Source organism: Argopecten irradians, chromosome 4 (genome assembly GCF_041381155.1).
Source record: "Argopecten irradians isolate NY chromosome 4, Ai_NY, whole genome shotgun sequence".
Classification (NCBI taxonomy): domain Eukaryota; kingdom Metazoa; phylum Mollusca; class Bivalvia; order Pectinida; family Pectinidae; genus Argopecten; species Argopecten irradians.
In genome coordinates, this window is record NC_091137.1 from 39840571 (window position 1) to 39861248 (window position 20678).

The 20678-nt window shown below is 35.5% G+C and overlaps 2 protein-coding genes across 2 annotated transcripts; both read left to right on the top strand.

Annotated features, from left to right (window-relative positions):
- Positions 1 to 1057: 1057 nt before the first annotated feature.
- On the top strand, positions 1058 to 4391 carry LOC138321635 (heme transporter hrg1-A-like). Its single transcript, XM_069265438.1, has 3 exons — positions 1058 to 1260; positions 2486 to 2662; positions 3254 to 4391. Exons 1-3 carry the CDS (start codon positions 1107 to 1109, stop codon positions 3403 to 3405), a joined length of 483 nt encoding a protein of 160 aa, XP_069121539.1. The 5' UTR covers positions 1058 to 1106; the 3' UTR covers positions 3406 to 4391.
- An 8243-nt stretch (positions 4392 to 12634) lies between these two features.
- On the top strand, positions 12635 to 14873 carry LOC138322292 (uncharacterized). The gene is made up of 4 exons (XM_069266330.1): positions 12635 to 12660; positions 13430 to 13483; positions 14126 to 14201; positions 14323 to 14873. Exons 1-4 carry the CDS (start codon positions 12635 to 12637, stop codon positions 14689 to 14691), a joined length of 525 nt encoding a protein of 174 aa, XP_069122431.1. The 3' UTR covers positions 14692 to 14873.
- Positions 14874 to 20678: the final 5805 nt, after the last annotated feature.

The window sequence follows — 20678 nt, forward strand, 5'->3', positions numbered from 1 at the left end:
AGCTTCTAATTTTACTTAAAGTTTAAAATATAAAAAATAATTAATTGCATCCCGAAAAAATTCCCTGGCACTATATCCTATATGGAATGAATTACTGATTGCGCATGCACCAAAAGCAAAAGAAATTATTTTATATAATATATTTTGTGTTAATTCGACATAAATATACACGATTAAACACCAATTATTGTTCAAATGATGAGTATCATTTTTGCTCTGTCGGCGGTGGAGCATCTTTAAATGGTACATATTACATGAATTTACATCACCGCGTGGATTTCTTTAAGTAACAAAAGTTACTTACATTATCATAGTACCATAATTGAAAAGGTTGATGCATTTTGATGAATTTAAAGCGTTCTTAATACGGTATTTTTTATTTAAAGTAACTTGCATTTAGAAATGATAATTGTGAATGTAGTCATACTATTATATGCTTCCCTACTCGATCTGAATATACCGGATTCACACAATCGGCACACTGCTGTGTAACTCAAAATAATAATGAATTAACTGCCTTGCTAAGACATATAAACAAATTAATCTTTTCATTTTTTGAAATAGCATGATCCATTGATAGACATGTTCAGTCTAGCTAGTTCGTGTGTATTGAATTTTCATTACTAAAGGTTTTATCATTATATGCTTGAACGTTTTAGGAAACGCGCCGCGCAGCGGTTATTTTTTTTAACAATGAAGTACGAAAAATGTGCAGGAGGACCCTTTTTTCTTTCAAATATGCATTTTTAGAACATCTCACTCGGCGAAAATGGGGGGAGGGGCAAAAAGACATGTATGCCCCCTTGCCCCCCGCTTCCTACGCCCCTGATATGGATTAACTTGAATAAATTATTTTATGTTATGAATATATAATACAAAAACCTGAGTGTATTGTTATTCAAATTTAATTGAATCAAAATCTAAATACAGCATTACCATTAAAATTGCGAACGTTTCAGAGATTGGACAAAGCGAAAGTGGACGCTATATATATGTCATACACATTTTTACCTTCGGATACTCTCGCGATCTTATGAAATGAAACAGTCTCTGGAGTGTACATATATAAGCATTAAACCTTATGGTTTTGTTTACTAGAAGATACCATGTCAAACCCCGAAGGTGGTTTCTTTCCGGACTTTCACTCGAAGGTCCGGGTAGTCTATGCTTCTGTAGGTTTATTCATTGGAGTATCAATACTGTGTGTATTTGGTTTTAAGTATTCTAACTGGGACGCGGCCATATGGGGGCTTACCTCCGGTAAGTGACATACATACACGTACAAAGTATATACATGTACGTATACGTACAATGTATACTATGGCTAGAACAAGTCGACAACAGTTCAATTTATAGACCGTCACATCTAAAAACTAATAAGTTCTATGTCTGTCTTGTTTTACATGTACGTGTACATGTACTTACAATGCAAGTACAACTGTAGTAGGCATTTTAGGCTACTAATTGAGTGACACTTAGGTCATAGTTCAAACGATTTTTGAGGATACACATTGACCAGTCTTTTACTAGTAAACTCCTTAATCTGTGTGTACATAAGTAGTTCTGACGTCAGTTACATGCATAATTATAGTACAATGACCATACATTACATGCAACAACGTTTACACAAATGTAGCATCAAACGATATGAGGGGTCAATAACTGGGTCATATAAGTTAATTGATGCTTCCGAGCAGGGATTTTCATATTGCATTTGATTTATTACTTTACTTTTTTAAACATAATTGATACAGAATCTATTAGTTTAATACGTGTGAGAAAATTGGACAGTTTATAGTTATTACATACATTTAGCAATCGAAATAAGTACAGACCGGGCCTGCATACGACCTAGGGGTCAGAAACTGGGTCGTAATTGCATACGTATACACTTGGTAATTGGTATCCATTCATTCATTAGAACAAGAAAAATGCGCCAGTTACAGTTAGGGTATTATAGCAATCGATAAACATTACAAAATTAAAAATAAAACTCTATGAAATATTCTATATGTAAATGTACTGCCTGTGTTCATTCCCACAATTAGGGCAGGGATATTCCAAGGGTTACTATCACTGTCGTTTTAATGACAATGATAGCTAGTAACCCCTAGACTAACGAGGATGCAATTCGAGCGTAACATACTTCTCATGCTGTTTGGAGATTTGAAACATACGGCCCATCCTATTATACGCATGTAGTTCATGTACGAGAGGCCGTCCACAATAAGTGACCCTATAGCTATTCATTGCTATTTTATTATACCACATGATAAAATAACGGTAAATACAGATCCCTTTGATGTCCCAAACAACTCGGCAACAATTAGATGAAAATAAATGGGTTTTGTTATGGATGAAAAGATAGCATTACTATGGTACTGTAAACCAACCTTCAGTGCCAAAATATTCTCTTCATTTTTTCTCAGGTGACAAATTATATGGACATTGAAGTAACGTGATGTCTTTTTTCCCCTGTTGACAGGTTTAGTAGCGGGACTGACTCTGATATTACACATTTGGTACTGCAGAAAGGTCAACGCGGGAGGTCAGATCGACCGTAGTTCCCTCAGTAGACTGATGCTGTTGGGCTGCTGTGTCCAGTTAGCGGGTGTCTGTAGCTTCGTCGTTTATCTTACCTTAGCAATAACAGAGGGACAAGGTGAGAAACTTTTCAGAAAATCATTCTTCGTTAGGCATGAGATTTCTCAAAGTAGTAAGGAGACAAGAGTATTTTGTCTGAAATTGGATAAAAAAATATAACAAATCAGCTAAAATAAGTTATTTAGAAATTTCATTAATAACGGTTTATACAAGTTCATAAAATCATAAATATGCAAAAAGTATTTATTTATATGTCATTGTTGTTGGGAGAGGGCTTTTATAAGTTTTGATAACTTGTGCACAATCCTGCTGTAATGTTCTTTTTGTAATAAAATACGTTTAAACTCAAAACTGCAAAGTGTATGACAATGAATAGCTCACCAGATTTTAGCTCACTTTAGCTAAACATTGCTACATTTCTTACTATCAAGCGGCATTCGACCCACCTGGTCCAAAAAGGTTCATGTAATTAATGTAAGCTATCGATCGCTATCGAAAAGCAATTGACCATTCTGATTTATAGTAGCTAAACAGTATATATACATGTATCCGTATATGGTCCAATTATATTGTATGCATAATATACATGTGATATCATTTTACAGTTTACTTCGATTATTTTAGGTGAATATGTATTTTGTATTTATAGATTTACAGATCTACGGGAGAGGATATTACCTTACTCTGGTATGGTGTTTCATGACATGGAAGTGGGGCTTCATCTTATTTTTGTCTGCTAGAAGGTATCGCAACCAGTTTTACGAGGTCTACACAATTTTGCCGAAGTCCGAAAAATGCTAGCATATCAGACATGATTTTCAATATTCTTCTTCATGTATACATATACAATCATGTTCCTATGGATACATAGAGCAGATTTTCCTTTTTCATGTCTGTCATATTACTTTAGAAGTTACTTATCATTTTTTCAGAGGAAAGCTTTAGGTTATATACTGATATATTCCTTATTTAAAGGATAGACATGTATAATAATAATAACAAATCATTTGATTGTTTCTGATGTTATCATAAAGAAAACAGCACAAGTTCAAACTCCAAATCGAATAATCAAGAGCAGAGCATCAAGAAAATTTAGACCCGCAATGCAATCATGGAAAATAAAACTAATCATGTGCTAGGGGGATTAAACGTTCTTTGCATCATCGACGTCACCCTCCAAATATACATGTAGGCAATAGAGTCACCAACCATACAAATCTAGGTCACAAAAACACTCACTATGCAAATCTAATTTACAACAACACCCACGATATAAAACTAGGTCACAGCGACACCCACCATACAAATCTAGGTCACAGCGATACCACCATACAAATCTAGATCAAATTGACATCCACCATACAAATCTATGTTATAGCGATACCATCATACAAATCTAGGTCACAGCGTTACCACCATACAAATCTAGATCAAAGTGACATCCACCATACAAATCTATGTTACAGCGATACCATCATACAAATCTAGGTCACAGCGACACCCACCATACAAATCTAGGTCACAGCGACACCCACCATACAAATCTAGCTCACAGCGACACCCACCATACAAATCTAGGTCACAGCGACACCCACCATTCAAATATAGGTCACAGTGATAACATCATACTAATCTAGGTCACAGCGAAACCCACTTTAGAAAAGATCATGGCGACACCTGACATACAAATCTAAATGATTAAGTCATATCTATTGTAGATTAGAATCTCAGCTGCTTTGTACGGATCATTAAATCGATCAAAACTGAACATTTTCAGAATATTTTTTTTTAAGTTTTATATTTTCTTGTTGAGCAATTTGTCAGAAAGTTATTTTTGCACAGTTAACTATAGAGTGTTCTCTACATGTTAAAGTTGACAAGAAAATAATCCTGCGGACATACTGTGCTCTGATCAGATCGTATGTAAGTTATCATCGCTTTTCATTTCGGCAGCGTGCTTGTGCATTAATCACGCTACAATGTCAATAATTATTCACCCAGCTAATTTATTGTTCATGCATCGCTGAACATTATTATATATTACTGAACAAGTTGTAGTGATGGCAGTGTATCATGTGTAAACGTCAAAATGTGACAGTTTTACTTTGAATGTCCGAGATTTATAGTTACATGTACATGTATATAGTATAACATTCTGTAAATTAAGCTCTAGCGTTCCCATTGTCTATTTTTTGATGAATTTAATTTTGTGAATCTGTTTATTTTAAATAAACCATGTACATTAATGTAAAAGACATTATCTTGAAACTTATCTACATTTTATACACGTTAAATGAATTTATGAGTCTACACAACATTGTTATTTATTATATGATTAACTCATTCCCCCCTGAAATTTCATATTGAACTCTTCCAGTCTTTGAATGAGACGAGTTTCAAATGCGTCTTTAGGGATGTGTGAGTTAAAAGATGGAATATTATTGAAGTAAACGGGTTGGTGATGTTATTGAACTCATTTTCATCATATCGATAATGTGCCTAAGAGATTTAAATTATTTTTGTGTGTATTTATACTATAACCACGACACATTTAAGCAAATATTTTGGATGTTACATGTATATATTTTTTATATTATTGGTATAGCTTTGTATATCAAATTATATGGTTGTTTCATCAAAAATATGTTAAATAATTAAGATGTTTTGTAGATTTTATATACATTGTATGTGACTTGTTAGATTTCCTTTGCTCTGTTATCTGGATATCATACTTTTTCCTAGTCCACATAATGACATATACCATTGTTTCAGTCAATAAAACACTTAAAATTATATTAGAGTTATTCCTCTTCATATGCATATGTACATGTATGACCACAGGTGTTTGGTTATATAAATATATGTTTTCTCTATATATGAAATACTGTGTCACACAATATTACACAGAGAGAAACATATCTATAGAGTCAAACGCCTGTGGGTGTGACGTCGATTAATCGGACGTGAATATCATTTGAAATATTATGTGTCATGAATAAGAAACGTCGAAAGATGCTATTTAATACAGTTTTTGACTTATAATTAAAACAAATTTCAGATTAGTCGTAGTTTTATAAACAAAATATAGATTCTAAATTATTAACCAAATATGACTTCTAAATTATTAACCAAATATGGGTTCATAATTATTAACCAGATATGAGTTCTAAATTATCAACCAAATATGAGTTCTTTAAAATTATTAACCAAATATGGATTTCTATATTATTCGAAATATAAGATATGAATTATTAACCAAATATGAGTTCTATTTTATTAACCAAATATGTGGTTCTTTATTATTAACCAAATATGGATTCTAAAATATTAACCAAATATATGGGTTCTTAATTATTAACCAAATATGGATTCTAAATTATCATAACCAAATATAGGTTTTTAATTATTTACCAAATATGGATTCTAAATTATTAACCAAATATGGGTTCTTAATTATTAACCAAATATGGATTCTAAATTATTAACCAAATATGGATTCTAAAATATTAACCAAACATGGGTTCTTAATTATTAACCAAATATGGATTCTAAATTATTAACCAAATATGGATTCTAAAATATTAACCAAATATAGGTTCTTAATTATTAACCAAATATGGATTCTAAATTATTAACCAAATATGGGTTCTAACGCAGGCAGTGGTTGCAGATTAAGCAGTACAAACAACGCCATGTATCATTTCTGTTTGTGTTTTGTATTTTATATCAATTTTTAAATGAATAGACAAGTACAGTAAGAACATCAAGAACATCTACCGTTGGACACTGTTGTAAAAATTCATATGATTCATACGAACTGCTTATAAAAATAATCACTTTCTTTTTTGATTATTGAAAATTGTCTTCTGGTATTACATCAGAGCTACAGAAAAGCCACACCAAGTGTTGTAAATGTTCCTTAGAACTGCTGGTCGCACCTTTCAGTAAAGTTCGCTTTTAGACCTGTCGAAAATACATTTGTATCTAGAGAACGATTTTGATCATCGTACACTAGAGTCTGCCTTTGATAACTATTCCGGAATTATTACACCAGGGCCCCGATTCACATAGACTCTGCTGATGTATTTGATTATAGAAAGAATTCGTAAGATTGTATTTGTCTTTGATTTTTTTTTAATGACGTAGTCATTCGAAAACAAAAGTGTGAATCTGATGACGTTCTGCAACTTACATTCATTTCTGTATAGTGTTCGAAAGGTTAAACGACCATGCAGTATACTGTGACCAGATCAAATGTGTACAACATTGTCTTCGACAACTATAATTAAATAGTATACATTTTCCCTACTATTACCAGGAGGTGCAATACGAACACACATGCACACCAGTCTTCCAGTGGCCATGTACAAATAATGCGTTAGAATGTGTACCTGTTGCCTCTATTGTGGGATCGTAATTTAAGATATATAATGTTTTTCTCCCTATCTGACTTTTTTCGTCCTAACGTCTTCCTTGGCACCGCCGCACTTTTCTGGGTTCTTTCACTGACCGAAAAACGTCATAGTTAACAGAAGTGGTAGTTTCAACTCATGCTTAACAACGCTTAGCATAAAGGAAGCGGGACGATTGGTTTGCCAACAAAGAGTGGGTTGTGTTATCCGGTGTCTATGTCTGTCTGTATTCGTTAGTGTTATAACACTATAAAATTGACAAAAGTTTCGACTATTGCAAATAGACTCAACACGAACGTGTCGCAGCCTCCCAAAATATACTCGTTGCATACAAGGAAAGTCAACCCTGGCTATTCATACGGCGTTAAAAATCAAACAAACCAAATCCAAATCACACACTCGAAACAAATTGGGGCCACGTTTGCAAAATGGTTCCAAACATCTTTCCAAGTAGTATATTGGCCCTAGGTAGCGAGACAAAAACCCATGGTACATTTTCACAAGGACAAGTGGACATCTTAAATTATTTCTTTTCTCTAGTATATACACGAACGAAATCTTCGTATGTAGAAAAAAGATTATTTATCCGCCGTAGTTAAAATCGTCACGTCTTCGTATGAATATTCCCGTTTTTTTTTAAAAAATTATTTATCTGCCGTATGAAAACCATGTAAGGTTAACTTCTTCCTATAGTTGTCATGTATAGAGCATATGCCCTAATTTCTTTGAGTCAATATGATTCATAATTTATCAAATACATCTAATTTTTCCGTAATAAAAAGAAATTTTGCTATTTTTAGGTTTATCTGAACCATTTTTCGTCCGGTAGTCGTCCACCGTGCACCGTCTGCCGTGCGTAATCTTTTCACATTTTGAATTTCTTTTCAATTTTCTGCCAGTGAGATTAAGCTGAAAGTTGCATGAATTGATAATGACATTTTTCCCGACAAAGTGTTATTTTTTCGAGTTGATTCAAAATCCAAAATGACCGCCACAGCCGCCATCTTGAAAATGTATTTTGAACTTCTTCTCAAGCTCTATCGGTGGGGATTGGTTGAAAACTTGTCTGGAATGATCATGACAAAGTGTTGTTACATTCTCAAGGCTTATCCCAAATATACCAAGAACACCATATCAAATTAATTTCCTATATGACTACGAGTATTGCAAAAGGTAGTCAGATGACCATTAATGCCTTTGGAGCCCTCTTGTTGATAAATACATTCCGTACCCGTTGTTTGTGAAAAAACCCGTCTCCAAATGGTCAAAATGATCTCTACGAAATATAAGCAGAATTCTTATCCGCATGATGTCGACATCGTCGTCTATTGTATATGTCACGTGTATATAATTGTGACGTCATATCAATTGTGACGTTGTTTGCTGATATCACATGTCATCCATTGTCAACTAGACGCACAAATCGACAATGGCCACGATTTTTTTTCTAAGCTGAACCTAGGACTGAGTCTTAGATACATTTATAGGTAAGTAGCATGATAAAATAATTGTATGTTTTAATAAACCCGAAAGGAAACCTCTTTTATACTCGAATAAAATAGTAGCAGTGTCAGGCGATGTTTGCGCTTTTAATCAGGGGAGAATTTTCGAACTTCAAACATGGTATTTAGGATTTGTTATTAGTTTCTTTTACATGTAGCTTCATCAAACTGTAAATGATACTGATATAAACTTACAATAATATTGGATATTTAAAAAATTCAATAACTAAATAAAATTCAATGAAATAAAAAAAATGAGAGCGCGGTGGCCTCCCCTGATGAATTATGTATCCTGAAATTTAAAGAGAACAGTCTATACTTACCATTTTCTCGACATCGCTTGTATGTTTGTATAATAACATTAAAAGTTTAGATATCTTTTTTTATAGAAATGTATCAGTAGCGTACCAGAAGACGAGATTTTTCGCGAAAATTCGCATGTGATACAGTTTTAATATAATAAATTAGGACAGCAAGATATATCTAAGTTAAGTTTATTTTCCAGTACATGATTGAGGTCCTCTACACTGGACTCATAATCATACAATAAATACATACATGATATATAATGTACATGTTGCATTGACAGTAACAATCTGAATAGTTTCGTCAAGTTAGTTTTTAAGAAATGTTTGTGTAGGTTAATTTATGTACTTGTACGTACAGGATAAAAAAAACCAAACATATGTACGTATTGGCCCTAATACGCCACCGTATACATGTATGTGTCTACTGATTTTGTTTGTTTGTTTGCCTCATATTAGGGACATGTCTATTCACTGACTTTTTTTCTTTGATAGGTTCACGATGATTCAGCACAGAATAAAGAAAAAACATTTGGGACCAAACTGCCCAGATAACAATCAACCTGAAACAATTCGTTTGACCATGCGAGACGATAGGGCAGTAAGTACAACGCTCAATAAGAATTTCAACTTTCTAGGGAAATTGAAACTTACATGGAATTTCTAACCAACAGTTAAATGGACCAAAGCTGAATTATCGTATTTTTTTTCTCCATTTAGGCAGGCGATAGCTTCTGGCAAGAGACCACCGTTAAAGAAGAGGCCCAATGTCCAGAAATCAAAGCTTTCAACACCCCTTCCACAGAAGTTCACTGGTCCATACCCAAACTAGTGAAAACAGAAGCAAATGAAATGGTTAGTTTGAATTAATTTATGATATTAAGGTCTTTCTTCTTAATTGTTATACGGTGTATGGTCAATAAGTTGTATGTGCAAGTAGTGCGATAATGTCAAAGAGCTTGAATTAGAATCTGGTCTACAGAATAATTTGATTATCTGTATGGTCGTTAAATTATAAGTATGTAGGATGGGGTTTACATGTAGCTCCAGTGTGTGTAAATAACAACCATATTTCTAGATCACTTACATCGTAGCAGTGTATATAACGGTAAATTGTTTACCATGTAACTTGTTAAAATAACCGTATATTATAAAGGATAATTATTTACAAGTGACTGTGTATATAAAGAGAAATGAACTTTTCAAAGTGAAATGGCGCAAAAAGCAAATAACAGTTCCGACTGTTTGTATGTGTAATTGTGTATAGAGAAGTACATTTGTATGGCAAGTAATTTTTTGTCGTGAATTTGAAAACTCTAGTTTGATCTAGTTTGAAAATAATTTCACGTTAGACTACATCCATACAAAAAGACAGTCGTGCATATACACGATGGTTTTTTATTTAATTGGCAGGAAGATGATAGCCACGAGTCGAAAAGTCACTCTCAATTATGAAGAGTCTGTCCAAACCGCCGAAACTAAACACGATGAACATGGATACACCACGTGACCGCCTTGCTGTGTATGTAGAGGTAAGACTTTTTTCCCCAACAATATCTGCTTATAAATACCACATACCTTAATACGCTGGATGTCTCCGGATACTTTTGCCGGTCCCCTCACCAGGTGGATTCTCCTTCCTCCAGCGTTTCGGCGCATTCCATGACGTCATCGGTTAGCTGGCTGGGTTTACCAGGCCCAACCAAAGACCGCTTGATGTGGCTGTGGGTAGTTGCCATAATTACTGGCATCTTGTTTTCTCACCTCAGGCGGTGAGATGTTTTATTTTCTATCGTCGCCTGTTGGTTAGCACTATGTCTAGGTGACCAATCCACTTTTCTGTCCCTCTTTCTCCTGACCTGTTTGGAAGTAACCTCTACCTAATTATAGCCCTTATCAGATTTCTCCGATATGCTCCTATGACTCCTAATAGTCGTAAGGCTCGCCGAACTGACTGACCGGGTAAAACCCATACATCCAACCTCTTTAGGTAGGCACCATGTCTTCCATCCCCGTAGGTGACATTCCTCTACCAGCTGCTGATATGTCACTTCTGAATAGAAATTCATCCTCTGCTGAATCTCTCTGCCTTCATGTCCCACTCTCCTGCTGTTGCGAGTAACCCACCTACCTCTACACACTCGTTAAAGCATGAGTTCCAGACTTAATGAAAATGACAAATCTTAGCACCTTGATAATGCATCCTCATCTATCGATCTGAATCTCTGCCTGAGCCATTTTCCTGTGTGTCCGCTCGTTCCCACTTTCCATCTTGGCCTTGTGATGGTTGCTAGTCCAAGACGCTTCGATGCCACTGTCCCAACAGTATCCCGCGCCGTAGGTCCTTTGGGCGTCCCACTTCCTTCTTGTCCGTGATAAGCTAATCTTCATTAAACCTTAACAACCAGTCTCCATTCTCATGCTGTGTTATTCCTACAGTGAAGCGTATATGGAAACTGTCGAACTAGAATTTGAGATGCACTCTGACCCTCTGACATCCCATTACACCTCTCCTTGATTAGTTCTACTTAATGGTGTGGTAATGGATCCGTAGGCGCTGGCTTAGGTCTAGTCAGAGAACTGCAACATCGCCATTGTTCTCCCTTGCACCCCTGATGGTATAAATACACTGTTATGGCTCTAGACAGCCAGATACTTAGTGTAGGAATGCTTCTCCTCTGGACTGAAATGTCTATGTCCTTGGTTGTCTTATATGTACTTTGTCATTCGCATTGGGGTAAGAGGCCAGCATAACATTTCTTTCCACATTCAGCAAAGATATATTTCTGAACTGGATGAAAGCTCTGAAGTTATTTTCTTTTGGCATGAAGCATCCCTATGCTCTTCTCCAGCTCTCTGCTAACGTGCCATTTCCTCAAAACCTTCTTAAAAAAGTAGGCACAATTTTCCTCAACTGTCTGGGGCAGTTCTGGTGCACCTAATAATGTACTACATTGGGCCCGGGTGCTGACTCTGATCTCTCTTTTCTGATAACTTCCCGAACCGACATTCCTCTCACTTTCTTGTCCATGTTCTCGGCAAGCATTGATTCCAGAACATAATCAGCGTCCTCATCGAACTGTTTCCATGCTGCCTTTCCAAACAACACTTCACCTCCCATTGCTCGTCCTCTTTGGAGCGCTGCCCATATTTTCAAGGCGGATCTTCAATCCCTCTCTCGTTTTTGCAAGTCGTTCCGCAACTACATTTGCTCCCTCTTCTTCTGTTTTGTTTGACTCGCATCCATATTCCTGTTCCGGTTGGCGTTTCCGAAGTCTGTTCGATAGGTCGCTTATCCTTTGTAGGCTTCTCCACTCTTGTGCGACCTCGTGGGTTGTCTCGATGTGAGCAAAGTACTCTTTCCATTCTTCTAAGAAATCCCTCAATAACACTATATCACGTTATTTTTAAGTTCTAAGTCTATACATTATCTATTTCTAGAGAGGTAACCAGCGAAAGGTTATACTTAAAGATGAGATGGAAAGTGTCAGAAACAGGAAATGCCGAGACTTTCCGATTGGAGACCAATTTCCACTGGTCGCGGCCAAACACAGACGCGAGAAAAACTACAAGCAAATTGGTAAGTTCAATGTCAGTTTAAACGATTTTAATGACATGAAACATCACAAAGGCATTTGCAAAGCAGACAAAGTGTATCGTCATATTATGTATTACTTGTATTGTACACTTTGACCGTTTCTTTGTTTATTTTTTTATTAGAAAATGTTATCTTACGTTATATCCACTAACATGAAGACATATCGAACCGACTATCACTTCGTCAATGAAACGCCCTTTTTTGGGGACGTGGATGTGGCGCAGTGGTAAAAGGCGCAGGTATGTTGGGTGCCGTAAATAGTGAGTTCGAGGACCGGATAGACACGAGTAATAATAAACAAACTGTCATCCTTTGTTAAATTGTGTTTCTTTGATATGTCTTATTACTTATAACAACGTATTTTCTGATCTAAAGGTTTAATTTGAATTTCCTGTTTATATTGTTCTTCGTTGATGATTATATAAATAAAATTTGTGTACAATTCATATTCAATTATGGTTTTATACAATGCGATCCGAGGAAAAGTCAAATAATCAAATTGACACATTCCTTCCAACACTGATCATGTCAGCATAACGAACTGTCTATCATTTCGACATTTGAACATGTCCTTTTTTTGGACGTGGGTGTGGGCGCTGTGGAACAAGGCGCCGGTGTGTTTGGCCAGGCGATTGGGTTCCGTAGATCTGTTAGTTGCGAGGACCTCGGAGCGGAAAGTAATTATTTAATCAATAACTTGACAGTCCTTTTATTACTAGTATCTCTGTTGACAAGTTCTATTATTAAAATTTTTCAAGTCCATAGGAATTCAAAACCGATAAATCACAACAAGTTGGGTTTTCTTTAGCGGTAATTTTAAAATTATTTTTGTTCTTCTTATTCTATTTGTTAACATGTTTTTAATCATAAAAAGTGTTTATCTTCGCAAAAAAAAAAAACCCAAGTTTTGATTGTAAGCTATACCAATAAGACCTTAAGCGATTATGGACTCTACTGATTGAGATAAAAGTTATGCTCATAACATTATATATATATATATTTTTATAGAAACAGCCATCTTTTTCAAAGATCCTTGCGCCTCCTAACGAAACAAGTGCCCAGGTATCTATAAATGATTTGTTTTGCGCACATTAAAATTTCTTCGTCTATTTCCTTCCTATTTGTATTTTTAACTTCATTTGCCGTTGCTTCCTTTTCTTTCTATCTTTTATATATATCATGCATTTACCCTATTTCCCTCTTTTTTTCCTTTCAATTTTCTTCTATTTTCTCTCTGTCTTATTTTCCTATTTTTTTCTCTATTCCTTTTTTCCTCAAAGGCAAGTTTTGTCATCCAAAATAGCACTCGTACAAACCACACAACCGACCCTGGTCCAGGTATCAAACCTCTTGGGTAAGATCTCGGGCTCTCGGGCTCTCGGGAGGAGTCGAGATTAGAACTGATCTGAAGTTAGTAGCAGACATATATTAAAATTACATTTTTGGTTATTTTGATAACATACAATTATATAATAATGCAAGAAAAATCATCTAAAACATCAAATTTGGCATTTGAATTCAGTTTGACATACAATATATTAGCATCTGCTTCTTCTGATTCTTCACTCGGTTTTCTTATTGTTGTCGTTTACGTTACAAGATAGTGACTGCAATGTATTGACTACAGACTATTAACTTATATTCACATAAGCGAATTGAAATCCATGTTTATCATTTTGTACGTTTCTCATTCTATATGTTAAGTGTGAATCATGAGAAGAAGCCATCCACCCTAATAAAGCAGGACGAGGATGACTTTGACTACAGTCTGGACCTCATGGTAAGTTTTGGATTTTACCAACTACGAACGCTATCAGTTTGTATAGTTCTTTTGCTGTGTTGAATGCTTTTTTTTATATTGTATATGAACTTATCAATCAAAGACTTTATTTCCATTCCAGGACGACAGTATTCTAAAAATAAGAGACACCTCCAAGAAACCAACACCATTATTGTTAAAGGCTGGCAGCAACAACGCGTTAGCTTTACTGTCCACTAAAGACACTACACAGACTGACCAGTCCGGTCAAGCCAACATGTCCCCTAACAAGGACCCTCTGAACAAACAGTTTGTTAGCGACATTGATCTGAGCGATCTACTTGACACGCTTCCAGTGCTGGAAGAGGAGGAGTATGACCGGATCATCAACAGAAGTCGTGGCTATATCTTTATAACCTATAGTATATATAGGGGTATAAAGAGGAAGATTGCCTTTGATTACTATGACGTCGAATATGTTAGTCCGAGGAAAACATCAAGGATGCATTAAACAATGACAAAAAAATTAAATATCTTGGATTTTCAATTTCAAACAATTTTATTGACAATGTGAATGGGATTAGACATAAGGCATTGACTATATATGATTTTTCTCTACAAAAGATAGTGGTGCAAGGTCCACACGAAACAAATAAAGCCATCTTAAGTTTAAATAAAGAGAGATAACTTCATCTTGAGTATTACTTTAATAGAAAACAAATATTGATTGAAATGGGATCTATTACAGATGTCCTCAAATGACCCATCGCTGTAAAATTTCAACCAATCAGGGGCTTGTAGTTTAGTAGTATTATGACCATGATTCTTTACCAATTTTCATTGACTTCTTGGACCTCGACTTCTGGGTCCCTTACGAATTGCCTTTATGTGCACCCACCCCCAAGCCAAACTGAAACAAAAATATTCTGTTTTTGTGCGTTAAACTTAAAGTTGTATGGTCTATAACTTTCGTTCTTTTTGTCATAGTGAAAGCTGTTTAATTGTTATACAATTTTTCTCCGTCTGTCTGAGTTTTAAACTTTCTAATTTTACCACTTTTTATAAAGTTGCAACACCAGAAGTATTTTTAACTATAAAAGTAAAAAAAAAATCTTTTTTAACGTTTACACGTGAAAAATAGGCTCGAATGATGCCGAATCATTCCGAACTCTTTCGAACATCATCGTGATAATCTTGAAGTAACACGAGAGTTGTGAAACCAAGAGAGTGTCAACAATTTTTCATATTAAAAACAAAACATCTGGTTAACCTCAGCAGACTGGATCTGCAAAGAAAATAATGCTCGCACATTACAATATTTGATATACACAATATTTAACGGTAATGTGTGAATTGGATGTTTCATATACTCATTCTGTGCACATATACCAGCATGATTTGCTCATATTGGCCAGAAGGACAACGTTAACAAACACATGTGCGCTTATACACGGTGGGGAATCACATGGTCTGTAGTTGGTGTGTTACACGAATCAAAATGGCGGCCGCCAGCAGTTTTGCCAGAAAATTCAGGTAAGTCACTGAAAATACTCTATGTATCGGCATTTTATAGTGACGAGCATATGCTATACATAATTCTAGACAAACCGATACCTTAGTTGTGTTGCAACGCTCTGTACTTTTCTGTAACATTCTGACCAAAGTTTTGAATCGGAGCGATTTTGCTCGTTGTAGAATTGGTAGTATACACGAACATACACTTTTCGTACGTTTTCTGAGTTTAGACGGGGTCATTCGCTGTAAATGTGATATTGTCTATATATTATTGTCTTCATTCAATTGCACATCTAAACTTTCTGGCAGAAAACATCATGTTTATTGTTAATTCTTTGGTTTTACGAAAGGATGTTTACATGGTTAACTTATCAACCGCATGATGTAGTATGTGGGCGGTTAAAATTTAACGGATTATGCATGTTAACAAGCTATTGTAACGGTCGCGTGACCACCTATGCCTGTTGCTACTTTGTACTGCAACTACAACTGTAGTACGGTCCGTTACCAAGTTCTATCTTTGACCCAGGCACTGTTAAACACAACAAACTAAATACTGCCGACAATATATACAAATAAATGTCTAGTCTACTTGACTCATAATCATATGTTAACAACTATATTCTGATTGCTTTACACCTGGTAAATAGGACACTAAATCACTATGAACAACCTATGTTCCTTAACTATCTGTAATACCACCTAACTGTAACTGCGAGTCTGTTTCCTGCGTACAAGGTACACAGTACTACGATACCCTTACTGAGACACCTGTGACTACTACACCTATGACAGAGTCACCCTTTCACCGCGGCACCGAGTGCCTTGCCAAACCTTGTCTCACACAATGATCAAGCAACACGTCGCCCTGTTTGCTTAACCCCTGGTATCCAAATGACCACGTTACCTTGTACTCGTCAGTACGTCGCCCTGTACTGCAGTACCCCGTAACGTTAATCACGAAGTCATATCAACAGTGGAACCCCACCTTACTCAGCTGGGCCCAAACTTGTTCAGCTTTGTCACTGACCGAATCTCGCCAGAGCATAGATTCACCACCCCGTTTGATAATCTAGCTAAACTACTTAAGTTAGAATCAGTAGATTATTCCTGGTATACTATCGTTCAATGGAATATCGTTCAATATCTATGACAACTGTTATAATATCCAGGACATTCACTACCTACTGCATCAAAGCCATGAATGCATATCATCTGGTTACGGAAACAAACGGGAAGATTGGGGAATGTCATAACACTTTTTGTAAACTGTGCCCGTCCATTTCTAGAAGATCACTATAGATATATATGGTATCTAACACACATGTTTAATGTTTTGAAGTGTTGGTAATGTTGAGATTTGTTTGTTAATCAGTTTTATAGATGAATATGTTATAGAATGAACCTACAACTTTTTCACAGAAAGACATTGATGGTTTCTCGTAACCAATTTAGGCTGACATAATACTTACCATAACTTTATTCATCCAAAGGAAAAATCAAACAAGTTTATAAACAACAAACAAGTAATTTGTACAACAGCAATAATACACATTTGGTATTTTTCAGAGATCACTTAACAAGACTGGAAGAAAACGCCTGTCAGAACGACGGAAAGAAGGAACGTTTAACGTGTTGCCATACAAAAAGATTCCTGTGTGTCAGTCAAGAATACTACCGGATTAAAATAGGACTGTACAGAAGAGTATTGATAAAACTAATGAACGAAACCCATGCTTCAATATGTATTAATTGAGTATTTTAAATACAGTAGTCTTAACATTAAAAATACAAATGTATAAATAAACAAGTACAATATACGTAAATTATACTAGTTATCAATCACAAGATCTTCCAAACATTAATTAGCAATTTGGTTCCGTAGTGATTCTTTGTATCATATCATTATATGTTGATATGCTGTATTAAAAGGCCAGATAATATACAGAATTTGTAAAATGGTTTTTAAAAGGGAATATGGGCTACACCGCACACAGTGTATTTCACATTCGCGAAACTTGTAGGGAACGTCTTTATTTGGAGCATGGGAACGCTTGTGAGCACCGTGTGTAGTTTTTTTTTTAATTAGAATAACGGTTATAACAAAGGGAACTAGTCTCGTCATTTTGCATAAAGAAATAAAGATTGTGAATTAAGGAAAGACCCAATGTCATGACTGTTTCCTTCAGAAATAAGACTTAAAAATCTCTCACTAAAAAATCGGAAGTTGTATAGTCAAACACATATACATGTATGTGGAATTACACTAGGGATCCCTTGTATTTCAAAGACAATCAAGAAATTAATCACTAATTTGTTATATTCAACACTCGTAAAAGTAATTGATCAATATATTTACCAACGTCAGTGTTTAAATTCTTTTGGACTGCAGTCACTGGAGATCAACATGATCTAAGCAGTCTTGTTGTTTTGTATGGCATAATTGTCGTAAAAAAGCAACGTACATGTTTGCCATTTTGACTGAAGCTGCAAACGACGTCCACTTCCGGTCAATTGCGGAACTTCAAACGGGTATATCCTCTCACCTTCCAATGTTATGTGTTAAAGTTGAATCAATTAAATAAGTATACTATTCTTACTTTTAAATGGTATAAGTTAATCTTACATACTTGAACACACACTATCAATGTTTGCCAGATTAGCCAAACTGACATAAATATGTAGCAGTTCGTGTAAACTCATCAGTCCAAAACGGAACGTGTTGACTCATCCTTTTACAAAACCAAAGAATTAACAATGAACATGACGTTTTCTGCCAGAAAGGTTACATGTGCAATTGAGTGAAGACTATAACATTTAGATAATATCACATTTACAGCGAATGGCCCCGTCTAAACACTGAAAACGTACAAAAAGCATGTATGTTCGTGTATACTACCAATTCTACTACAAGCAAAATCGTTCCGATTCAAAACTTTGGTCAGAATGTTACAGAAAAGTACAGAGCGTTGCAACACAACTAAGGTATCGGTTTGTCTAGAATTATGTATAGCATATGCTCGTTACTATAAAATGCCGATATAAAGGGTATTTTCAATGTTTTACCTCCTTTTTTGGCAAAACTTCTGGCAGCCGCCATTTTGATTCGTGTAACACACCAACTACAGACCACGTGATTCCCCACCGTGTTATAAACGCCTATTACCTGGCTTACCGCGTGCAGATCGTGTCGAACGTCAGTCACGTAATGCGATTTGGAATCCAACAAAACCCAATGAATATGGCGGTGATTTAAGGCGCTTTATTCAAAACAAGGAATATCTGATCCCTAGATTTCGACTCTCTTATAGGCATACATTGCTTTCTGGGAGCTAAATCATCAAGTTACATGTCAATGTTCAAATATCAAATGTTTAAATGACATATCATTACAGTGAAATTAGCATGAAATATCACTTTAAGTGGTGTTAATGTATAAGGAAACCTTTCCGTTCTCTTTTGACAATTTAACCGGACTTTTTAGCCAATTAAGTCATCGATTGGTCATAACGATTACCGCTGTAAATATAACATTAATACGAACTCAGAATTGGGTAATCAAGAGCAAAGTTTAACAATACAAATTTGCCTGGAACTTAAAATGATACTAATTTCAATACGTGGGAGTGTGAAAGTAATTGTTTTATGCCTCATTGATTTCCTCAGCCTTACAAATCTAGGTCACAATAACACCCGCCATGCGAATCAAGGTTACAATGACATAATTATAGAACACAAATTTAGGTCAGAGCGACATCCTCCATACAAATCTATGTCACGGTGACGCCCGCCAAAGAAATATATGTCGCAGTAATATTAAAACAAATTAATTCCGGACACAATGTCGTCCACAGCACAAATATTGGTCACAGTAACATTCGCGATACAGATCTATGTCCTGTTCACGCCATGTCCGAATTTTAATTGCTTTTTACAGATCTTCCTAGATAGGTTATTACTATCAATCAATAAGAGACTCCACAGATAATGCCAAAGTTATTCATCGTTATATGTAAACAATATCACGTTAATACAGCTCTGTATATTACAGAGTTATCTCTCTTGCGGGAGGGTATCGATTGTGACGTCATTATTTTGTGATTCAATTTTCACACCTGTCTCTCTCGCCAACGGCTCACCTTTGGCCATGAGTTGCGTGCTCGCCCCTGTGATGAAATCTTTGTTTTCTGTCCCATTGCCGAGACACTATAGTCTGTAAAAGTAGTAGTTTGTGATCTTACTTAACGCTAAGCATAAAAGGAGTGGGGCTACTAGGTAGCCCGTTATCTGTATATTGTGGCCGTGTGGAATGTGCCTGCTCCATGTCTCTGGTGATACGTTTTCCTGAGATATCACTACAGAGTGCATACTGAGTAGACCCTAGCTGAAATAGGACGCTATTCTGACCAAACAACAAACTAACTTATGTTGGCGTTTGTCAGAACAACTAAATTATTTTCTGTGACGTAATCTTAAAAATGATGAATCGCCAATTTCAGCGAGAATGATCTCCATTTGATAGCTACGCTGGATTTACTAACATGTGACCTTTTTTCTCAGTCTCTTTGAAAACTATTTAAGGAAGCTACATGATCAAATGGTATCGTACACGGCTAATTTCTGTTTCACTTCAAGTAAGAAAAATGCTTTAATTAACATTTGATTGCCTCAAATATTTGGTGATTTGGTAACCATATCCACAATAACATTTTTCATATTCACGAAAAACTATTTACACAATGAAGTTTGAAATACATCAATAATGTAGTGTAGTTTTTCAGCTAATTAAAATTAATAGTGTGTATATATCACTAGAGTAACTTACACGTCAAAACTGACAATCCACACTTAGAAGGCTTAAATATACGTCCATGACACACAGTACTACGATATCAGGACTTTATGTGCTTTATAATTCAGTACAGTATACCAAACCACAGTATTCCAAACCACAAAAAATCGGTTAACAATAACGTTACCTAA